Here is a 24957-nt window from a genome sequence, read left to right on the forward strand (position 1 = left end):
ACCACTTCAATTCAAAGGCTGGAGCAAGGAGATCCTTGCTACTACTTTATGATCTCTGTGGCTCCTAAGTGGCAACAATTTCCATCGCAAAGTCTGAGGGCAAAGAAACCTAGAAGGCACACAGCTACTCAGGTCACAAACACACCCATGCAATATGCTATAGACTGTAAGCTTGAGAGCAGGGCCCTCCTACCTCCATGTCGGTTTGTATCTACCCAGTTTGTTTAATCCAGTGGTCAGTGAACTCGGTCCTCATTACCCCACACAGTGCATGTTTTGCTGGTAACCCAGCAGGTGCACAGGTGTACTAATTACTCAGACACATTTTATAAGGTCCGCAGGTGGAGTTAATTATTTCACTTGTGATTCTGTGAGGAGACCTGCAAAACATGCACTGCATGGGGTAATGAGGACCGAGTTCCCTGACCACTGGTTTAATCACTGTTGTTTCCAATTGTAAAGTGCAATGGAATATGCTGCTCTATATAAATAAATAAATATGTGAAGTGATGTTCCCGGAATACGGAAACCGGCATTTTGGGGAGAAAGGGCCGCAATTAAGACTGATATAAAAACAGGGCTAAGGGCACACTTATGATTACACTCCTGAGTAATGGAGGCCACACACGCACCAATGCAAGCGGTGCGATGCTGTACGATGGGGTGCGCGCTCCCGCGGCACCTCATCGTACAGTACAAAAAGTATGTGCTGCACATACTTTTTGTACTAGCCTTTTCTAGCATAGCATCGCATCACATGCACATCGTATGCACAAGGCATACGATGCAATGCTCTGTGTGCTAATTAAGCCCACATCGCACGCCGGGATCGGTGCGTGTGTGGGCTGCATAAGTCCGGGTACATTAAAAGGACGAAACGCGTTGAGCTGGGAACACAGACTGTCCCCTATATGCTTTGGCCCAAAGCATCACCAGATAAGCTATTCTTTATTTTAACATTGTACGGGCAACTTAGTTGTCATCTTATTGTATTATTAAATTGTGTTACAGAATTACACTAGGGTCTCTATCTTTCTTCTTCATCTGTAATATATGTTGGTGTATCGTGAGAGAAGAGAACAGGTTGGAGGAATTGGAGGATTGGTTATGCATGCTCATTAATAAATAGTTGGATACCACTATACAGGGTACACCTTTATATTTGGGGTGAGCTATATATTGGTGGAGGTTTTAAACATAACATCCTAAAAATACTACACAAGGAGGCACTCTTCTCACCTGTTTTACAGATTATCGTCTAAAAGGTCCTTGGAACTAACCTATTGGAACTAACCTGAAGAGGGATTGTGTTATAAAGGACAGGAGGGATTTTCCCCATATGTATTGATATTTCATGTTTATTTTAAGTGTGCTTTTTCAATTAGGGGGTTTTAAGCATTTAGACCACAAATGAGTATATATATATATATATATATATATATATATATATATATATATATATATATATATAGTTTGTAGAAGGTGCGGCACTCACAATCTTTCACACAATAAGCTGCACGCTGCCTCTGTGATATCATCAACGTTTCAAAACTTTATTGTTTTGTCATCAGGACAAACTACTTCAGCATCATTTGCAGTGAAGGCACCGATCGCCAAGTGATTGTGTTATTGGGAGTGCCACACACACACACACACACACACACACACACACACAAGACACTATGAGGCAGATTAATCTATAAACACAGGAAAAGTAGATAAAATAAAATGCCAGACATCTTACCTCAATTGTTTGTAGTCTTAATATACCATGTTGACTGTGCCTGCGGGTTACAAATAGTATCAGTAAGTATTTATCTTGAGAACATACAATTCAATCTTTATAAGAAAAACAATGTTGGATAATGAAAAGTGCTGGGTATGCTCACGAAGACAGTGAGACAGCCCATCACAACAGTAACAGATATCAGACTTGGATAAATAAGTAAATCCTACTAAGGCAGTAAAATACCATATATATATATATATATATATATATATATATATATATATATATATATATATACACACACACACACTTTTCCTGGAAATATGTTAAAAGAACATAGGAGTAATTGCAATACTCAATTGTTCAGTACCAATGTATATGGCAGTGGATCCCATGTTTTCTTGAATCACAGTGAACTAGAGTATCAACACTTTTTTACAAGACACCCCTAGTCTGAACATTTCTTATTGACAAACTTAAAAAGTATATTAAATTAAGTAAATGGTGCCTACCTGTCACCCTTTGGTTCAGTTACTTAGTGGCGGTCATAACTGTCTAATTGTTTTATGATTGGCAGCCACCAGTACTGGTTTTGCCTATCATAAATAATTTGTTTTGGTTCTGTAACACTAACCTGGGGCACCCCTGCAAGAAACTTGCAGCACCCCAGGGTGCATAAGCACATAGTTTGGGAGCCACTGGTATATGGACATGAGCATGGGGAAATAAACATCCGTTAACAATGAATTTATAGAATTTCGGGTGAGAAAGTATAACACAAGACTAATAATGCCATGACCATCCATTTAGCTTAAAGCAGTGATGGCTAACCTTGACACTCCAGCTGTTGTTGAACTACACATCCCAGCATGCCATGCATCAGTTTTAGCATGGCCAAATAGTAAAACTGATGCATGGCATGCTGGAATGTGTAGTTCAACAACAGCTGGAGTGTCAAGGTTAGCCATCACTGGCTTAAAGCATACCTATCCACAGAATGTTCCATGCCCTCAGTGGCGTAACTACTGTAAGGCAGCCCCAGCTGCCGCTTGGGGGAGCAAGCCACAGTGGGGTCTATGTTGGCGCCAGCACTCGCTGGTCGCACTGACATGCTGCTGCCTGCCACTGCCCACTGGCTGAGCACCGGAGGCGAGTCAGCCGCAGCGCGGGTGCGGCCATGGCAGAGACGACAAATCCCCCCCACTGATTCAATTGACTGTACACAGAGCCGGCTATTGGCTACTGTGTACAAGATGGGCGTGCTGGGGTGGCCTGGGATGCGTCGGAGCCAAGGGAATCAGCAGTGTCTGCTGGTTTCTCTTCCTCTATTGTGCTTCAGCTTCTCCATTATGAATGTGACGTCATCACCTCACGCTGGGGAAACACGCTGGAGAGGACCACGGGGGGGCGCCACAAACTTTTTGGAAGGGGAGAGCAAAATGTATAGTTACACCACTGCATGCCCTATATAGCATAACACAGGGGTTCCCAAACTTTTTGGAATCACGGCACCCTGGAGTATCAGAATTTTTTTTGTGGCACCCCTAGGCCAAAATTTTCTTATTGAGTACTTTAAAAAATGTATATTAAATTAAATAAATTGTGTTTATATGTGATCCTTAGGTCCATTTATGTTGTGAGGGACAGTATTCACTTCAGTTTGTTCTCATATTGTATGATTGGAAGCCATAAGCACTGATTTTCCCTATTACATTGACCATAAATAAAATTAATTGTTCATGGACCACCATCCCAGGGCACCCCTGCATGTGCTCTGAGGCACCCCAGGGTGCCGCGGCACACAGTTTGGGAACCACTGGCATAACACATTATACAGCAGGTAATTCTGTGATACAAGCCTGTGCATTTTTTCTATGAAAATATTTCAATGCTGCATATACAACAATATACATATTTGGGGACTTCTTAATGTTATTTTTTGTTTAACAACCTTTCTGGTCCTGTAATGTCACACAAGATTATTGCTACCTCGTTTGACCCAAAGAAAAATGACATTTGTATTATACAATTCATTCCCTTTCTTCTTAACCTAGTAAATGTAAAGGAAGGAATTCAAAAGTCTTACGCAAATGAGTGCATTGGAAATGTATGAAATGACATTAGATATGCATAGTAAATATTACTATATTTAAATACATTACACGCAGATCACAGCATGAGTCCTAGTTATATTACTAAATACAGAAATCTGTGCTGTTACACATTACATGAAAAGCATCCTAATCGTAATTAAATAAAGAACACCTACATTTGTCATGAAAATTGAGTGTGACTATATTAAAATCTATCTTATGAAAAACTACAGACAACTGACCCTGCTTATTTCAAAGCTTTTACAACAGTACAACTGTATCTTTTTTTATTTATGAACATATTATATAACAAAAAAAAAACATGCAAGGTCTGTCCCATCTCTTCAATGCGCATGCAATGGAAGCGTGAGCATGCGCCCCAACGGTGCTCCCACAGTGAGAATGACAGAACTGACCAAGGAGAGGCAATGGGTGGAAGGGCACTGGTGGGCATAAGAAAGGGGTCAGACAGAGTAGAGGGCTGGACAGGGCAAAGCCTGAAGTGGGTGCAATAATGAATATATATATAAACTAAAACCCCATTATTTATTTGATTATTTGTATATTAAGGTGAGTTAGTTTATTATGGTGAGTGTTGAGCCCCTCGTATCTGTATTTATTAGAGAATGTGGTCACAGGCCAAAGCACCCCAACCTGGGAATGGTGAGTGCAGTTTGCACCCCATTTGTAGGCGAGTGCGGTGGTATCCAGTATGTATACATTGAGTGGCCAAATTATGACCACTTGACACTTATACGCAGATCGGCCATAACTTCACGTTGTTGCCGCTAGAGGGCGTGATAGCTATAAAACGGTAATGCAGGACAAGTGAAGCATCAATTGCACTGTGTTGCTTGCGAAGAAATGGACAAAAAACGTGATTTAACTGAGTTTGAACGTGGGATGATTGTAGGCGCTCGCACCGTTGGAACCAGTATCAGCAAAACAGCTGCACTTGTGAAGTGTTCGAGAGCAGCAGTTATTAATGTTTACAGAGAGATGACTACCAAGCAGAAAACCGGGTCTCAACGTCAGGCTTGTGGTCGTCATAGACTACTGAATGCTCGATCTGAAGGAGACTTGCCAGAGTTGTCCAGTCCAACAGAAGAGCAACAGTACATCAAATTGCGGGGAATCTTAATCAAGGAGCAACTGCGAAGGTCTCTGAACGAACTGTTCACCGAACATTACGCTGTATAGGCTATGGAAGCCAACGAAATTTTCAAAAGCCTCTATGGTCTGCCTTGAACAAGAGCAGACGTCTCCAGTTCGCAAAGGAGCACAAGGATCGGACAGTAGATGACTGAAAAAGGGTCATGTGGTCCGATGAATCGCATTTTCAATGACACCATGCAGATGGCGGGGTGCAAATATGGCGAAAACAGCACGAAAGCATGGACCCCAACTGCATTGCCACAACACTTCAAGCTGGTGGAGGCAATATTATGGTCTGGGGGATGTTTTCCTGGCATTGTATGGGTCCTTTGATAACTGTGGAACTACGTCTGAATGGCCAAGGGTATTTGAGTGTTATCGCAGATCAAGTACATCCTGTTAATGGTGTACCCTGCCGGGGATGGATACTTCCAGCAGGACAATGCTCCCTGTCATAAAACTGGCATTGTTCGCACATGGTTTGAAGAGCATGACAGAGACTTTGGGCCGTATTCAATGTTGTGCGAAAATGGTTATGTTTACGATTTTTCGCACCTTTCTCTTCTTTCGGTACACTGACGCGATTACTAATTTCGATTTTTCGTGTATTCAAAGTTTCGTTTTCGTGGAACGCCTAAATGCGTAAACTAACCAATGAAGTGAAAACTGGGCGTTTCGTTTTCGCTACCCAGCCTCGCCCGTTTACTATATAAGGAAGAGTACTGCGTAGTGTACTGCGTAGTTTACCCTCCATTTTGGAACACTGCGGAGCGCTGATTTGTATCGTGGACTGTGTGCTGGAAAAGCATATCCAAACGAAGGCAGAGCACTGGAATCACTCGCGGTCTTGAGGTTAACCTTTTTTTTAAAACTGAGTGTAATGTAATTGTTTTATTTTGTTTGCATATGTTTTTTATGATGACAAGTGTGCAGGGATGAATTCCAGTTTTGGGGTGGCCGGTTTGATAGATTTGACAATTCTAAAATGCAATTTTAGAATGTATGTTTTTTTGTGAAATTGCGGTTTGCTGTTTTATTGTGCAGGTTTGGGGTGTCCTTTTTTTTGCGCCAAAGATCAGGGTGTGGCTCTTAGCCTACTGTACACTGCTAGTAAGGTTTGTTTGGGGGCTGCAGAGCTGCTGAATGATGTCTTTGGGGTACCATGTGGGGTCAATATTGGCATTGTCCCTGTTTTTTTGCCACCACACATCAGGGTGTGGCTCTTAACCTACTGTACACTTGTAGTAAGGTTTGTTTGGGGGCTGCAGGGCTGCTGAATGATGTCTTAGGGGTACCTTGTGGGGTCAATATTGGCATTGTCCCTGTTTTTTTGCCACCACACATCAGGGTGTGGCTCTTAACCTACTGTACACTGCTAGTAAGGTTTGTTTGGGGGCTGCAGAGCTGCTGAATGATGTCTTTGGGGTACCATGTGGGGTCAATATTGGCATTGTCCCTGTTTTTTTGCCACCACACATCAGGGTGTGGCTCTTAACCTACTGTACACTTGTAGTAAGGTTTGTTTGGGGGCTGCAGGGCTGCTGAATGATGTCTTAGGGGTACCATGTGGGGTCAATATTGGCATTGTCCCTGTTTTTTTGCCACCACACATCAGGGTGTGGCTCTTAACCTACTGTACACTGCTAGTAAGGTTTGTTTGGGGGCTGCAGAGCTGCTGAATGATGTCTTTGGGGTACCATGTGGGGTCAATATTGGCATTGTCCCTGTTTTTTTGCCACCACACATCAGGGTGTGGCTCTTAACCTACTGTACACTTGTAGTAAGGTTTGTTTGGGGGCTGCAGGGCTGCTGAATGATGTCTTAGGGGTACCTTGTGGGGTCAATATTGGCATTGTCCCTGTTTTTTTGCCACCACACATCAGGGTGTGGCTCTTAACCTACTGTACACTGCTAGTAAGGTTTGTTTGGGGGCTGCAGAGCTGCTGAATGATGTCTTAGGGGTACCATGTGGGGTCAATATTGGCATTGTCCCTGTTTTTTTTCCAACAAACATTAGTGTGATAAGTTGAGATTGAACATATTTCACTTTCATTCATAGAAATGTTGAGGAACTCTCAAAGACATTTCAATGAGCAGGAAGCACATTCGGATGATTCCCGGAGGTTATCCAATGAGTCAGGGCAAGACACAGAGGAAAACAATGTGCCCGGTCCAAGCACAAAAGAATGCAACAAATTAAGGAAGTCCAAAAGAAAGGTAATGTTCTCCTCAATTTGTACCACCCCACTATTGCATTCACATGCACTGTCCATTAAATGTATTTAATTAATTTTCATTTTCTTATAGGCATGTCACAATTGTTGTCCGACTTTACCTGTTATTTTACATTGATTTTATATTTATTGTTTCAATGGCTGCATGTGTACATTATTTACGCAGACTTCAAGAATGAGAAGCCCTAATCTTTATGAAAATTCGACATCTGAGGAATCGCTAGGAAGATTTGATAATGCTTGGGAGGACAGTGAAGAATTTAGATTGTGGCGATCAAAAATATCATCATCTCGCCGAAAGGAAAATACTTCTGCAAATTCTCAAACCAAAGTAAGTTAAATACTGTATACTTCTTGTTTTTATTTCAAAAGAATGATGCTAATATTTTGGCTTTGTATCTTTTTTATTAGCAAAATGAAGAAACCCATTCTCGTAGGCATGATACAACTGTTCGACACAGGCGTCAAGAAGATGGTCACCAACATGAAATACGTTGTACAGAACCACAAGCTCCAAGGCATACAGGCAATCGTGATAATGATGGAAATTCAGATGCAGGTGGATCACATAATTCTCCCGGAGATGGATCTGCAGAAGAAAACTGCAAGAAGATGCAGAGAGGAATCCGTTTCAATGAGTCAGAAAGCTTTGCCTTAGTTGATTTAGTTGATCGTTACTACGACATGCTATTCGGGCCAAGGGCACAAACTACTGCTCCTAGACAAAAAAGAAAAATATGGAACACAATTGCTGAGAAAGTAACATCGATTTCTGGAATACGCAGGGATGCAAAGCATTGCATGAAGAGATATAACGACTGCCGTCGTCAAACTAAAAAAAAATTAGGAATTCAACGAAGGCACGAAATGGGGACCGGTGGAGGGCCGGAACTGAAAGTGAATTGGCTTTCATGGGAGGAAGTTATAAAAAAAAGATTAAACCCAATCATGGTTACAGGCGTAGCAGGCAGAATTGACTCCAGACGTCAGGGAGATTTTGTGCACGAAGAGGAGCCTTCCAGAAGGAAAAGAGGATCTGTAATGAAAGACAGAAACAATAAAAGAAGGCAAATAGGTAAATACAATTTTATTTTACACTTCAAGTTTCAGGTATGACCCAAACACTCTGGTCTGAGATGAAACTTGATCGAAACTGAGGTTTAAGCCAAATTCTCAAGTATGTATGGCTGCCCATTGTGTGCTGCCACACGATATACTGCGTCAATGTCACCTGGAAAGCTATTCGTCTGCAGGTTATTTTCGCAGATGAACAGCATTTATGATGGCGTTACAAAGTGCTCGGCTATGCAACGCTGTCGACACACTATACTTTGTTAATGGGTGGTGTTTTGAACTACTAGCAAAAAAAATCAGTGCTTATTGACCTGATATTGTTACATAATAATTTCATAAGTATTTCTTCTAAATGATAATGATTTTTTAAATTATATTTGCAGATGATCGTCCAGTTATTGGTCAAAGCATTTGTAATGAAACAGCTGTAACAGCACTTCAAAAGAACGCCTTTACACCCAGTAGAACCCAAGAAATGCTAAGCATACCAAGTTGTTTTTTAAGTTCAGCGGAGACTACTTTCCAGGGTTTTGAAGCAAGTTTACCTGAAAAACAAACATCATCAAGAGATTTGCATCAAACTAAATCACGAGGAAACAGTGTTGATTCAGTAGAAAATGCACCAACACCGACTGAAGGTACAATATTTATTTTTCCACAGTTGAATGTCCATGGTGTACATATATATATATATATATATATATATATATATATATATATATATATATATATATATATATATATATTGAAACAACTCAATTTATAATTTTATTTATAGATGACAATCCAATGAACATTGCAGGAATGTCCTCCTGTATTGATCCATGTTTTAGTCCAGATTTGATCGGAAATAATTCCAATGAAGAGAATGATGAGCATCAAGCAGCTTCTACACCAATTGGTAATTAGTGTTTTGATAAATAACATTCATCTAAAAAACTCTTAAATTACTTATTAAACCATATAACTGTAATTTGTTTAACTTTATTCACAGCAAGACAGCCAAGGGTGCAAGTAACAACTAGCAAAGAGATTCCAGATGCAGAATATCAGCACATCCTTGCTCTCTCTGATCAAATGCAGGATCGACACAAATCATTCCACACTCTTTTACAGCAAAGTATGGGTAGCCTGGAAACTTCATTAACAGAATTAATTACCACAGTGCAAGAGAATGAAGTTAACCGTCAAAAAGACAACAAAGCATCTCAGGATATTATGATAATCATGGCGACTGCGCTTAACAAATTAGTAGAAAACACATCATGTCAAGCAAGTAGTCTAATGCTAATTTCAGAGGCAAATCAACATTCTGCAACATATTTGAATGTGATGGCAGAATGCCAACGTCAGACAGCATCAAGTTCTGTTTTGATTGCCACATCTTTAAAATTGATTGTTGAGAACATGGCCAATAAAGCTCAACGTAGATCGGATTCACACCATGCTCAAACAAGTCATCAACAGTTAGAACGAAAGACCACTGCCCTTACAGCAGGTTCAGCAACCTATTCATATTCACAAATGTATACGGGGTTTCCAGGAATGTTGCCACCGGGCCGTTATCCTCCAACAGCAACAGTATCTGGGCAACCAATACAATCACCTTCCACGACTGAGAAGCTGGCTTCAAAGATCGCTGAAAATGAAGAGGAGTGTATTACACCACCAGAATAGGGTAACATTTTTGTCCATCTAATTTTTATAAAAATATCCTTTTGAGCACTTCCCATTCCATCACGGCAGTGCCCTTCGTGCGAGTTCTCACCCACATCCCATAATGGAATGTAGGTGAGAAGAAGTACAGGGTACTGCCATGTTGGGATGTGTTAATGGCCTTTTCAGCTGTATCTGCTTGTACCCACACTTCCCATTCCATCACGGCAGTGCCCTTCGTGCGAGTTCTCACCCACATCCCATAATGGAATGTAGGTGAGAAGAAGTACAGGGTACTGCAATGTTGGGATGTGTTAATGGCCTTTTCAGCTGTATCTGCTTGTACCCACACTTCCCATTCCATCACGGCAGTGCCCTTCGTGCGAGTTCTCACCCACATCCCATAATGGAATGTAGGTGAGAAGAAGTACAGGGTACTGCAATGTTGGGATGTGTTAATGGCCTTTTCAGCTGTATCTGCTTGTACCCACACTTCCCATTCCATCACGGCAGTGCCCTTTGTGCGAGTTCTCACCCACATCCCATAATGGAATGTAGGTGAGAAGAAGTACAGGGTACTGCCATGTTGGGATGTGTTAATGGCCTTTTCAGCTGTATCTGCTTGTACCCACACTTCCCATTCCATCACGGCAGTGCCCTTCGTGCGAGTTCTCACCCACATCCCATAATGGAATGTAGGTGAGAAGAAGTACAGGGTACTACCATGTTGGGATGTGTTAATGGCCTTTTCAGCTGTATCTGCTTGTACCCACACTTCCCATTCCATCACGGCAGTGCCCTTCGTGCGAGTTCTCACCCACATCCCATAATGGAATGTAGGTGAGAAGAAGTACAGGGTACTGCCATGTTGGGATGTGTTAATGGCCTTTTCAGCTGTATCTGCTTGTACCCACACTTCCCATTCCATCACGGCAGTGCCCTTCGTGCGAGTTCTCACCCACATCCCATAATGGAATGTAGGTGAGAAGAAGTACAGGGTACTACCATGTTGGGATGTGTTAATGGCCTTTTCAGCTGTATCTGCTTGTACCCACACTTCCCATTCCATCACGGCAGTGCCCTTTGTGCGAGTTCTCACCCACATCCCATAATGGAATGTAGGTGAGAAGAAGTACAGGGTACTGCCATGTTGGGATGTGTTAATGGCCTTTTCAGCTGTATCTGCTTGTACTCACTTTTTACCCACACAACAGCAATTTGTTTAACGCTTTATCAATATCATTTCAGATGTCCATTTGAGGAATTGTGAAGAAAACAAGAATTTCTTTCAAAGTTTAACCAGTTTTAATTTTATTTTTTTCTGGAACAAAATTTGTTTTAAAATCTCTTTGACTTTTTCAAAATTTGGGTTCGATGGTCCGCTTTGAACTGCAGTACAATGTTGAGGTTCATTTCAATATTCTGAAGACAACACCCTTTAAAGACAGAAGAAGTTCGCAAATGTTAGAATTTTTTACGAAATAACAGCATTTATAAAAAATAATCGTAATAATGTTAAATTTTCTGTCAACAAGCAGAAATATAAGTACGCTTGAAAAGTTTAATGTCTGGCTACAATAGTAATGTGCATGTGATATCGCTTATAGGTGATACCTCATTTTAGAGTGACAGAATAAAAAAAAGCTTGTTCAGCATCATCAGTTACTCAGGATGACCAACTTGCACTATTGGAAATATCTTTACAGCCACCAGCGTACAAGTTTTTTTTTTTAATAAAAAAAAAATCAGGAAATATGGTTTGGTTTTGTTCAGATGTGCGAAAAGAACGATTGCTACATTTGCAATGAGTGTTGGTGAATGACAGAATATACTTGGAGCAGATAAGATGGATAAATAATAATACAGATGTTTAGGTGGCACAGGAAAATTAGTGTGCAGTGTAACTAGGTTATCCTTGATTATGCCCCCAGCATGCGCAATGCTTTAACCAGTGCATAATAAAATGCAAAGGTTGCCACAAGATCACATGTCTGCAGATGTGTATTTGTAAATATTGTACTACCTACATAGCTACATATCAGAGACCCATACTTTAATTGGGCATGTGCTAACAACAGAGAAAGGTAATATCTATGGGAGTGTGGGTTTGTGGACATTTCCAGATTACCTTGCCTGGAACTAGAGGTTACAAATCTAATTTAAATAACAGCAGCCTACATTTTCAGAAGATTTTCCAGGCCACCCCTTTGGACAAAGTTTAATTTCAAGAATAAAATATAGATAAATGAATCACGTTTTGCCAAAATGTCATCCGTAAATCAAGTTATATGGTAAGGAAGAATATTAACCTCTGTTTCCTGACATTTTTTAAGAACGGAAGCGCACACACTTTACAGGGGGGCAGTGGTTCAGATTAGCATACTCACCAATTTCATCAGCAGAGGAGCAGATAATCCCACCGTCAACAGATCCATCCGTAAAGGTGAGCAGGCAGAAGGGTCATAACTGAGCAGGTCCGGCAGCCACACAGCACATCCTGCAAGGGAAAACAGACGGGGGGCACAGGTTATTGACTGTTTGGATGGGTAGGAGTCTTGACACCGGATTCCCATGCGCACTGAGCGCACACACTTTACAGGGGGGCAGTGGTTCAGATTAGCATACTCACCAATTTCATCAGCAGAGGAGCAGATAATCCCACCGTCAACAGATCCATCCGTAAAGGTGAGCAGGCAGAAGGGTCATAACTGAGCAGGTCCGGCAGCCACACAGCACATCCTGCAAGGGAAAACAGACGGGGGGCACAGGTTATTGACTGTTTGGATGGGTAGGAGTCTTGACACCGGATTCCCATGCGCACTGAGCGCACACACTTTACAGGGGGGCAGTGGTTCAGATTAGCATACTCACCAATTTCATCAGCAGAGGAGCAGATAATCCCACCGTCAACAGATCCATCCGTAAAGGTGAGCAGGCAGAAGGGTCATAACTGAGCAGGTCCGGCAGCCACACAGCACATCCTGCAAGGGAAAACAGACGGGGGGCACAGGTTATTGACTGTTTGGATGGGTAGGAGTCTTGACACCGGATTCCCATGCGCACTGAGCGCACACACTTTACAGGGGGGCAGTGGTTCAGATTAGCATACTCACCAATTTCATCAGCAGAGGAGCAGATAATCCCACCGTCAACAGATCCATCCGTAAAGGTGAGCAGGCAGAAGGGTCATAACTGAGCAGGTCCGGCAGCCACACAGCACATCCTGCAAGGGAAAACAGACGGGGGGCACAGGTTATTGACTGTTTGGATGGGTAGGAGTCTTGACACCGGATTCCCATGCGCACTGAGCGCACACACTTTACAGGGGGGCAGTGGTTCAGATTAGCATACTCACCAATTTCATCAGCAGAGGAGCAGATAATCCCACCGTCAACAGATCCATCCGTAAAGGTGAGCAGGCAGAAGGGTCATAACTGAGCAGGTCCGGCAGCCACACAGCACATCCTGCAAGGGAAAACAGACGGGGGGCACAGGTTATTGACTGTTTGGATGGGTAGGAGTCTTGACACCGGAATCCCCTACACAGTTTTGGAATATGGCTAACTCACCAGATTAGACGGAGATGAGATCACTCATCCAAGGTAACCAGGCTTCCACAGAAACATCCTTAAAAGCAGACAATAGAAAGGGATAACCACCAACAACCTGTATGGAAAGTATGTGAAAATGTAAAACAGGACATATGAATTTTCAATCAACAAAAATGTAAATAGATCACATCTCACCTGCATAATGAACAATCTTTTGAAATTTATTATCACTTTAGAGGACTTTTAAATAAAACTTCCAAACACGAAACAGTAATAACAGCAACTGGGCAAACAAACTCAATGAACTGTAATGAACTCCATCAAGAACAAACTCTGTAAAATAAAAGGTAAATAACATTTATGTAGATAAATGATATATTTATATATATATATATATATCTATATATATATATATATAGATATATAGATATATATGTGTGTGTGTTTGTGTACAGATGTTTTGTATATACTCACATGAGAAGAAGGTGTCAATAAGATGCCTTCTGGTCTCTGCTCCTTCGTCCATACCCACAGATAATACCGAAGAAAGATCCCCATCCTGGCTAACACCAGCATGAATATTCACCGGCAAACGTCTTGCGACACAGATGTTATGCAGAATGCAACAGGCATTAATAATGCCGCAAACTTTTCCCGGTGAATATAAGAGGGTCCCGCCGGAGATATCTAAACACCTGAACCGGCTCTTAAGTACACCGAAGGTCCTTTCAATTACACCCCTCGATGCAATGTGAACCTCCTGGTATCTTCTTTCGGCATCACCTACAGGATCAGGTAATGGGGTCAACAGCCAAGGTTTATTCGGATAACCCGCATCACCTAAAAGGGATAATTGAAAAGGTATTAGACTTTTTTAATTACAGTAGCAACTTAAAAAAAATAATGAAAACTTACATACCCAACAGCCAGCCATCTGGCATTCGACCTTCCTCAAAGTCCAGGAATAGAGATGACTGGCTTAAAACGAAGGAGTCGTGGGTCGACCCAGGGAAACCCACACAAATGTCCAATAATCTCATTGTGGAATCACACACCATCTGTACATTGAGGGAATGGAAGTGTTTTCGATTCCGATAACATTCTTCCGATTCCCTCGGAGGTGTGAGTCGCACATGGGTGCAGTCTATCGCGCCCAACACATTGGGGAATTTCCATTTTTGAAAGAAACCAAATTTGATCTCATTCCATTCGCTGTCAGTGTCTGGGAATTTTATAACCTGGGTCGTTAATTTACGGAAAGCTTTTATGACCTGGGACAAACAGCGTGACATTGTTGGCTGAGAAAAACCGCATGTCTGGGACAAAGTAGGCTGGAAGGTGCCTGACGCAAAAAATTGCAATGCAGCCAGTAGTTTCTGGAAACCACTGACTGCATGATTTGACCGTACCCGAGGTTCCAGGTCAGCTTCCAACAGATCATACAGCGAATAGATATCCTGAGACGATAAGCGAAAGGTACCTATCACTTCCGCCTCAGAGAGACCGTCCAGTACACGCCTAGTACGATACTGGCGTGGACGTGGAATTGAAACACGCACTGACTCACCAAATGTAGACAGATGCTGACCACGATGCTGATATCCACGCCCCTGACCATGATGCTGATATCCACGTGCCAGGCGACGACGTTTGCATCGCAGCATGTATGTCGATAGGACCATGAACATCACAATCAAGTCAGCAAAATACTCCATTATTGTAGGCAGTGATTGAAAAATAATTATTTCTTCTCCAAAAACGCAAATTGCCCTAAAAAAACGCTTCCAAATACAGCTGACTGCAATAAGCTGCTACTCCCTGAAGTCCCAAACGTAGGAGTGAGGCACTGTGAGGGGTGAACAGCATCTTGGGAAAAAATAACATGTGCTTTACCAATGCATGATGGGAAATCAAGTGTATTAATAACAATTTATATATGCCCCTTCTTAGGAAAACAGCAACTAAAGAGGCAAACATTTCTCCAACAAGAATGTTTAGGTTCCGGAGGTTAAAAGGAGGCATCACTCAATAAAAATTTGTATTCGTGACCCATTGGGCGTCGAAATGAAAATGGAGAAACGGATCAAACATGTGCAGATAACAATTTCGTCATCTCACGATTGAATACATTTGTGCGAAAAAGCGAAAAAATCTATAAAAAAAACCACGAAATGTAAGGGTTTGACCAAGCGAAATAAGCGAAACGCAAGCGAAACTTAAAACTTTCGCATGCGTGAAAAATCACAACATTGAATACACGAAGTCTTTTCGTCGCGAAAAAACGAAATTTTTTAGAGAAAAAATGGATTTCGCAAGGGATTGAATACGGCCCTTTATCTTGCCTGCACAATCACCAGATCTCAATCCAACTGAGAATCTGTGGGATGAGATCGAGCGGGCCATCAGGCAGGTGGATCCAGTACCATCAAAGATTAAGGAATTGGAAAGTGCATTTCATTGGTTATGAGGCCAAATGTAATAGGGTGTGAGAATCAGAAAGTGAGAGATTTTGGAGAGCTTTCCTATTATTTTAAAAGAGGCAATCGATTACATGGCAAAATAAACCTGGTTTTGCAGTGTAATTGATTGCTACTTTAAAAACAATGGGAAAACTCTCTGCAAATCTCTCACTTTCTGATTCTCACACCCTATTACATTTGGCCGGCTCTGTCGGCGGGGGAGGCGGCGGACGGCAGCAAGGAGCTCCAGATTGCAGAAGTTCTTACAGGTGTTGTTCTAAAGTCAGTAGGATGAATGAGTGTAGAAAGAACTTTCCTGACCCTTCTGAGTTTGGGCAACAAGAACACTGTGTGTCTTTCTGCAGCTGCGGGTGGGCGATCCATTTCAGATCAGCACCCTCTGTATACAGCCCAGCTAGGTGCACCAAGTCTGGCAGCTATTGGAAGATTAGCTGCTAGCAGGCTCTTCTGACATGGTCGCATCAGATTCAATGATGTCAGGAACATCCCAGCCTGGCAGGGTTGTATTAAATGCGACATGCTTGGCAAGTGGTTCAGGAACTCATCCAACCAATAAGTTGCAGGCTATTACATTTACCACTGAGGCCAGTATTCAATGCCTCAGATTCGCTGTTTTTTTCAGTGAATCTGGCAATTCGCTGGGTTAACGGCGACTTTTCTGTTAGAAAAAACAATTCGCCATATTCAATGGAGGCAATTCGCCACAAATGAACAGCGAATGTCTGCCGATTCGCCGTAAATGATTCTCCACAATTCGCCTGTGATTTTCAATGGGGTTTTTAGTGGAATTCGCCGACAGTGTATTCAATGCTCAAATGGAGAACTGCTTTCTCCATTGATTTTCGCCATGATTCTCCGTTTAGCATTCGTCATCTTTTTTAGGTGAACTGTAATGTGATCTTTTAATTTAAAGCGTTTTTATTTATTTTTTTGGTGTTAAAAAATCAGAATTTTTTTTCTATGAAAGGGCATGCTATTTTTATTCATATACTTGCAGCACATGAATATATTTTTAATATATATATATATTTTTTTTAAACAATATATATATATTTTTTTACACATTCGCCAGCAGGGGGCCGGGAGCCGGAGCCGCTCATTAATATTCATATATTCACTGCACACTGGTCCCGATCATTACATAGGCACGATCGGGACCAGTGAGTGCAGCGGCTCCGATCCCAGCACCCTGCCAGCACCCTGCGAGCCCTTCTTCACCCCCACAGTGACTGGACACCCCCACAGGTGGGACACATGTGTGTTGCTGCGCTGGTTGTGGTGGTGGGGGGGAGGGGATGCGGGGGACATGAGCTGACAGGCAAGAGGGCGGGGACGGCTCCAGCAGCAACAGATCTCTGGCTCTGGCAGCCCCAGCGCGGTGATAGCAGATGTCAGCGCTGGGGCTGCTGGAGCCGGAGGTCTGCTGCTGGGCCCGTCCATCATCAGGCTGTGCGGCGGATATCCCCCCACCCCCCTTCAGAAATGTGCGGACCTCAGCGGAGGGGAAAGGGGTGAAGATACTGCTCATCAGTACACCCCGCCCGCTCTGTTCCCTGACCCCACAGACCTGCCTCAGCTGACGTAGAGACAGATCCAGCAGCAGTAGCAGACCTCCGGCTCAGGCAGCCCCAGCGCGGTGATAGCAGATGTCAGCACTGGGACTGCTGGAGCTGGAGGTCTGCCACTGCTGCTGGAGCCGTCCCCATCCTCATGCTGTGCGGGGGCTCCTGGCAGTATCAGCGCGCTCCCCCGCCGGGACTCTGCTCAATCCCCTGCAGTGGCAGTGTAGCCGCAGAAGCAGGGGAGAGAGCCCAGGACTATTCGCCCCAGAGGGTGATTATCGCCGTCAGGGGCACAGAGCCCCTGACGCGTTGAATAGGGAGGACGGGCGGCTGCTGGGCGAATCTCCCTGAAGGGAGAATTGTGGCGAAAGTGCAGCGAATCCTACACAAGATTCGCTGCCAGCCGCCAGCCCGGCCATTGAATACTGGCCTCAGTTTCCAATACATGGTTAATTTGTTTACTGGCCAAATATGAAGGGAAGCATACATTACATTAATATCCACAACATAAAGGAGTTCATTAATAATATAAGTATGTTTTCAATAATGTAGCAGGAAGCATTTTGTCACAATACATGTGTCATAAATGAAACTGCAATTCAATCATATGTGAGGTTACTCTACTCCACAGTAAGTTGTGGATAACCCTGTATAACTTAACAACTGAACAAAATGGTGGCTGGAGGACTGGTGTATACTGAAGTAGATAAATATGGACAAATTCCGCCTGTGGATCAGCAAATCACCTGGCAAAATACTTAATTGTGCTGAAATATCACACAGTCAATTCATCTTACAGCACTTATCTAAAAAGCAGATGCTAGAACAGGGAAATTACCATCTCCAGCAAAGATCCGGATGCCTATAAAATAGCATATGCCTACAAACTGCTGCAAAAGAACATGATTTGTAGTGTCTGAGCAGTGTATTTGGTTATATATTTATTACATTGTACTGGATCAGTATTAGCATCTGTTAAAAGAATTAAGCAAGGCTCATTGCGAAGGGTACGATGTGCTGTTGCCGCAGCATTTTGACATTGGCATCGGCAAATTAATTTGCACCCTTTGGGGGCTGAAATCAGACCCACTTTGCACAAAACAGTTCAGAGCCCTTTGGGGCAGCAAACGCTTTTGTGCATGCGCATCTTAACTGCTGTAAAGTGCTGCCGGCTACCGTGATGACTCACACTCACAAGTGCCTCATTCTAAACAGGATTGACAGGGAAGCCATAGCATACAAGTATCCACTAAGTAAATTTAAATTATTAAAGTTTATATACAAGGTTTAAAAATGGTAAAATATAGTTATCCATAAAAAAGAAAAAAATTACATGATTACACAATTTAAACTTTATAGGGTTCTGCAAATTTGAAAGCAGATAGTAATTTACTTTTATAGCCAAAAATAAAACATAAAAAAACAGCTTCTATCAAATAATGATGCCCCGATACTATAAATCATAGAATTATATCTCTACTAGTTAAAAGCCTGTCAAAAAATCTGCTCCTACCTCCAATCTCTGTCTTCACAGCTACCTCTCTCCAATTTGGTCCATCAAGGCCTCTAGTGGTCAATAGGTGAGGATGTCGCCTTTTAAATATAGTGATGATGTACACTGAATATATTTATTTTTAGGTTTGTATTTTTTTTATTTTATGAGAGGAAAGACAAACATGACCTTGTCCCAGTACCCCTACCCCATTGTTGGTTTGCTGGGATATCCTATTGTAGCAAATAAAATATAGTTTTTTTTATTTTACCAATGTGTGCTATCGGGCTGCTCAATATGGATGTTAAAAAGCAGGAGCTCTCCCGAAAAAAGAACCTGTGTGCTTTCGGATGCCACAGCCCCATTTTTCTTTCAGGGATTTTTATTCGCCTGCCTGAAGCAGGCTATACAATATCCCTGATAAGCAATGGTACGGATGGCATCTCATGGCTAAATAGATAGCCCCGGTAAGCCCTGTTAGTCACTTAAAACTGTAGTTGATTTAAAGTCACATTTTTGTCTTTTTTTATTGCTTTGTTTTAGTAAAGAATTTGTCAGAGGATCTCAGTTTTAATTTTATTCTAATTTTATAACACTAATGCATTTTGCTGAAGAACATTTCTCTAGAATTCCCATGAGAATGTTTGCATACCTTTAACTATGTGTTATAGTAATCTAGGCTCAGTATGCTGAGAAAGTAACATACTGAGGGGTTTATCTCTTGAGATGGGAGTTCTACTGAAGATGGGATGTTGCTTATAGCAACCAATCAGAACCTACTTCTTATTTATTTAGCACCTTCTAGAATATTATAGATTCTGATTGGTTATCCATAGCAACATTTTGTCGGAAGCCCTGCAGCCGGCTGCCTGTCTCCCCCGCTCGCTGTCGCTCCCTTCCTGTCTCCCTGAAGCGGAGATGGACAGGGAAGCACCCGGTCCCCGCTGCATATACAAAATAATGCGTTAACGTTGTTAGAAAAGTACAATCACGTTTCCTTCACAGCAGCTCATATTTATTTTCAACAAATATCGATAACACATAAATTGTTCTTTAAAAATGTAAACCCTATATCAAGTATTCATTTTGATGAGTATTTTAATTGTAGTTTTAAGGGTATAGTCAATTCAAGTTTGGCGAAAAACGCCATTTTTTACGACTTTTTAATGTCAAATCCATGATTCGAACTATTCAGCAGCGGCTCACCTGGTGCCGGCACTGGGCAGGGTGAGAAGCAGCAAATTAACAGTACATATGTGGGTAGTGGCGCAGGGTAGTCGTGTAGGTGGGAGTGAGCGGTGGTTATCCGAAAGAGACAAGGCGCATGTCAGAGTCAGCTCTAAGAGTCTGTGAGGGTATTTTAAGTTTAATAGTAAGTGGCTCCCCTCCTAGTGTTGGCAGCGTGCCAGAAAACAAATATGGAAAATAGGGCCAGTAATGTGCATGGGCAGCAGATTAGTTTGGGTGGTGTGTGATGTCTGAATGGTTGCTTTAATCTCCCATTTCTGTCTTTCAACCATCCCTGTCAGCTTGTGTTACTGACCTTTGGTTTATTTCCTGACACTGAATCTATACTGCTTTCCTAAATGAGATCCGCTCTGCTCTGCATTGGCCTTGGACCTAAAGCTGAACATACACTAGTCAGAATTGGCCACTTTCCACCTGACTCCGACGGATTGGGCCAAGAAATCGGGTGAAAAACGGTTAATACGCAGGTGTATGACTTCTGACCTGATTCGCAGTCCCGTGCGCATCAGAGTCTGAGATTGAACCTAGCTTGTCCTACCATATGACCGCCACCCAGCGTTGGGGAATGGGATCACATGATATATCACATGCAAAAGGACCTCATGCAACGTATCGGGCTTTATGGTCTGATTCAGACCTGATTGCTGCTGTGCAAAACTGCAGAGATCTGCGATCAGATAGCTGCCACCCACATAGAGTAAAATCCAGCCCTGTGCAAGTCTGTGAATGACTTGCTAGTGGATTGCTTACTGCAAATCAATTCACAACTCACTCCCCACTGAATGATTTCCACAGCCTGTGCAAGTGTGCGTAACTCTGACCACAGGTCTGCGCCAGAGACAGGCTGATCGGGGCCAGCGCTGGCGTCACCCACCAGCCTAGAAAATGCTTAAGTGCTCAATTCTTATCATAATAGTTGAAATGATTTGCGGATAAATTTACTAAGCTATGTTTTCAAATCTAAAGCAATTAGGAGTCTATAGAATAATATAATGTATATTGTAGAATGTATATTCTGTCCACTCGTCTCAGTTTTATCACCTGGAGATGGAAACCTTATATTAGTACAGCTGAGTTTTCTGATTGACACTGACAAGAAAAGCATTAATAATGTTTTATCTCCAATTTCGTATTCATTTACTAGAAGAGGGGTTGTATTCATTCCCGGTGATGGCAGCAGAGGATTATTTCATGAGCCCAGCCTTGGTTCCAATGCTCTGTGGAATCATTTCACTTGATACTGCATTAAGTTGCTGAGCATTCCAATGATAAAATAACACCAGTCATAGCCTGGGAAACTAATTGGAAACCATAATGTAGTGCTTGATAGACCCTCCAAGAACATCACTTACAGCTCAGCTTTACTGTGGCTATTGAAATCTTCAAAAACAAAAAGTAATGAATACCACACTGCAACACTACAGATACTCACTGTGGGATTAGAGCTGGGGAATTTTCTAGGAATTGATAACTCATCCGTCATAAACATCTTCCACATGAAGGGAAGGCTCATTGCAGTGCTGCATTATAATTTGACAGAAAATTTGGAAGAAAATGACGGTACTGTGAACAAGTACTATTTTTCTACTACAGGCAACTATTTGATTATTCATAATGTCTGGGAAATTGGGATTACTTGATATAAGGGCTACCACCATTTGGAGCACACTGCATAACACCCATTTATATTTTTGTGTAAAGTTTTTTCCCTGCACAGCCCTATAGAATTATACTCCATACCACACTTTCCATTCCCAGTCCATCTCACTGGTGGGAGACATTGGGCCAATTCAGCGTAAAAAGCAAATCCAAAATCACTCTGTAATGGTCAAAACCAAGCTGCACTGCAGGTGGGGCAAATGTAACATGTGCAGAGAGAGCTAAGGTCTAGGGCGATTTACATGCGGTTTGGTTACTTTTCCTGCGATTGCGGCGATAAATCGCACGATCACAGTCCAAATTGCATCAGGTCTGATGCGATGCGCGGCCCCGGGCAGGCTTAGCTGGGATTGCATAAGCTACATCGTATGCAAAATAATTGCATACAGTATATCGTATGTGGTCCTGCCGCCTGGGAGGTTCCCAGGTAGCTCAAGGGGGCAACTTCTCCCCTCGGAGATGTCACACAAGTGTATAGCCACCTTTAGATTTGGGTAAATTATTTTGTTTCTGTGCAGGGTAAATACTGCCCTCTTTATTTTTGCACTGCAATTTAGATTTCAGTTTGAAAACCTTCCACCCAAATGTAACTCTCTCTGCACTTGTTACATTTGCCCCACCTGCAGTACACATGGTTTTGCCAATTTGAGAAAGATTTAGTATTTGTAATCGACTCTAATTTGGGCTCATTATAAGCTCCTTTTGTAGTTGCCCAGCATTCCAAGATCTATGGATGGAAGTTTTTATCTTGGTTAGAAAAGTTACTACAGTCCAACTAAAGGGCATCTGAAGATACAATACTGTTCTTAGATGAAGATTTTCAAACTTTCTGTCTGCTTCCTCTGGGAGGGTGCATTCAGGACGGTAGTATGAGGAGGGGGGCTGGGGGCACAGCACTCTGGGAGACTTGGGAATTTTCTTCAGATCCGGTAAAGCTACCTGAGATTCAGGAGTTTCACGGACATTATGGTACTGTAAGAAAGCTGGGTACACACAAGATGATATGTGGTCTGATCTGGCGGTGTGTACCCGCTTTGTCCCTGATGATGCAAAGGTCACGCTCATTGCTAGCGAGGGCCATGGTACCATATGCAGTCCATTACTTCATCAGGTCCAGTTAATTAGTGAACTGACACCAGAGTTTACTATAGGTAAAAATGTAATTTAACAAGAAAAAAGATATCACACAATATGGATGCTGCACATATTTACAATCTGAACATACTTTTGGGGGAGTCAATAGATGTTAAACAATCAATGATAAACAATCAATAAGCCTCATATAAATGGCATTAGGGAGCAATTAGATCAAAATATTCATGTGGTTCATGGACAGGGAGGGGGCATGTAGTGGCGGAAGATGCAGTGGGTTGGGGTGTGGCTGTGCATTCACGTCATCGTAACCGTGCCCCACCGTACAATGCCGATATTACCAGCACTGTACAGAGGCATGCATTGCTACGATGATGCAATTCAGTGCAAATCGCATCATTAGCAACCCACCACCACCCCCCATACCGCCCACTGATGCCGGCAAGTGCGGGGGGAATGCGGGCAGTGGAGGCCGGCACTGGGAGACTTGTTCGCTTTCCCTGGGGGCCAGGAACGCCACCAATTTTAACAATCCCACCCATTCCAGGAACAAAGGCAGTATGAATTTCATATTTATCTTCACCAATGGTTTTGAAATGCCTCATATGACAGGCCATAATGTGCCAAGCTGTGGTTCATACAGAAACAATAGACTGCATATTATAGATATTGGTCAGACCACAACATGACTGATCCTACTCTGCAACTCACAGGTGCACTTTAATGTTATTGTTTCTAATGCCAAAATGCAAAAACAGATCCAAGGCTTGAACAAAGCTATCAGTGTTGAAGGTAGGAATGCCTATGACATTAGGGTGGAGACTAAAAACTGTAATACAGTTTCCAATTTAAGATAGTAATTCATTGAGTAAGGAAGTCCTAAGATTTATGTGTTTATAGTAATTCATTGAGTAAGGAAGTCCTAAGCTTTATGTGTTTATATCTGCCTAAGAATTATAGCCAGATTTCAATATTCAAGTTAACTATTTAAATCTCCAAAGGGTACAATAAGCCTTTAGGCTGGTGGTTCCTGAACGTGGTCCTCAAAGTAAGCCAACAGTCCAGGTTTTTATTTTTTTCAATATGTTTATTACATTTTTCACAAATCAGGAGGGATACAAAATAGAAAGAGGAAACACATAGGAAAACCAGGAATTATCACAATCGGTGTACAAACATCAGCCTCTGGGTATATATAAAAAAATAAAAAGGAAATACCATATATATTATACCTTACCCACATGTTTCAAAGAATTATGAGCAAGATTGGCCGCATCAGAACCACAGACTATCCACAATCATAGCCCATAGCTTCTCTATATGTAGCCCACCCTAGCCATTTAATATGTATAGAATTATACCCCTTTCACACTGCACTTTTAAAACGGTATATTGCCATTTTTTTTCCTTTTTAAAACGTTTAAGGCTGCAGTGTGAAGGTGCCAGAGTTGATTTACCGGTTAAAGTTAACTGGTATTTCAACACGTTTAAAAAGCAGAGTCCTACATGTTTCAAAGCAGTTTTTTAGGCAGTGTGAATGGCTCTATTTCTATGGCTTGAAACGTGTCCCTTGGGGGTTAAACAGGTTTGGTATTAAATGCTTTTTAAAACGGTTTTCACCTGCAATGTGAAAGGTCTTAAGGTTCAGACCCGTTTTAAAGTCCCATTTAAGAATACAGGGTCAATACCCGTTTCTGCAATGTGAAAGCAGTATTAGCAGAAGAGAAATACTAAACTTCGGCAGCCTCAAAGGTATAGTGTTTCAGGAATTTATCCCATATCAGGTCAATACGCAAGATCTCAGCTGTGCTCCATAATTGGGCAATTGCTGCCCTTATGGCAATCGAAATGTGCCTGAGGACACATGTCTCACCTTTGGACAGGTGACCTCCATACAGGTGGAGCAAAGCTGTCTCAGGGTTAGCCCTAATT

At 42.2% G+C, this 24957-nt stretch overlaps 2 protein-coding genes and 1 long non-coding RNA gene across 11 annotated transcripts in view; 1 reads left to right on the forward strand and 2 right to left on the reverse strand.

Moving 5' to 3' along the window:
* CDKL5 (cyclin dependent kinase like 5) overlaps window positions 1-24957 on the reverse strand; it is a 325745-nt gene that overhangs the window by 266453 nt on the left and 34335 nt on the right. For 8 of the 9 annotated variants that reach the window (XM_083172507.1, XM_083172502.1, XM_083172506.1 and 5 more), the window contains exon 2: window positions 1745-1784. The gene's annotated coding sequence lies outside the window, so the exon portion shown is untranslated. Of the gene's footprint in view, window positions 1-1744; window positions 1785-8167; window positions 8248-24957 lie in introns of all 9 variants that reach the window. The other variant, XM_083172503.1, reaches the window with a different exon arrangement.
* On the forward strand, window positions 6929-10047 carry LOC146059882 (uncharacterized). Its single transcript, XM_083172512.1, has 6 exons — window positions 6929-7194; window positions 7378-7542; window positions 7623-8286; window positions 8669-8923; window positions 9064-9186; window positions 9280-10047. The coding sequence occupies exons 1-6, from the start codon at window positions 7039-7041 to the stop codon at window positions 9960-9962; spliced, it is 2046 nt and encodes a 681-aa protein (XP_083028638.1). The 5' UTR covers window positions 6929-7038; the 3' UTR covers window positions 9963-10047.
* Window positions 13312-16036, reverse strand: LOC146059880 (uncharacterized). The gene is made up of 3 exons (XR_014470327.1): window positions 13967-16036; window positions 13688-13825; window positions 13312-13607 (listed from the first exon to the last, which is right to left on the reverse strand). It is a non-coding gene; the product is annotated as an uncharacterized LOC146059880 (long non-coding RNA).

This window comes from Crinia signifera, chromosome 2, assembly GCF_055691185.1.
Source record: "Crinia signifera chromosome 2, ASM5569118v1, whole genome shotgun sequence".
NCBI lineage: Eukaryota > Metazoa > Chordata > Amphibia > Anura > Myobatrachidae > Crinia > Crinia signifera.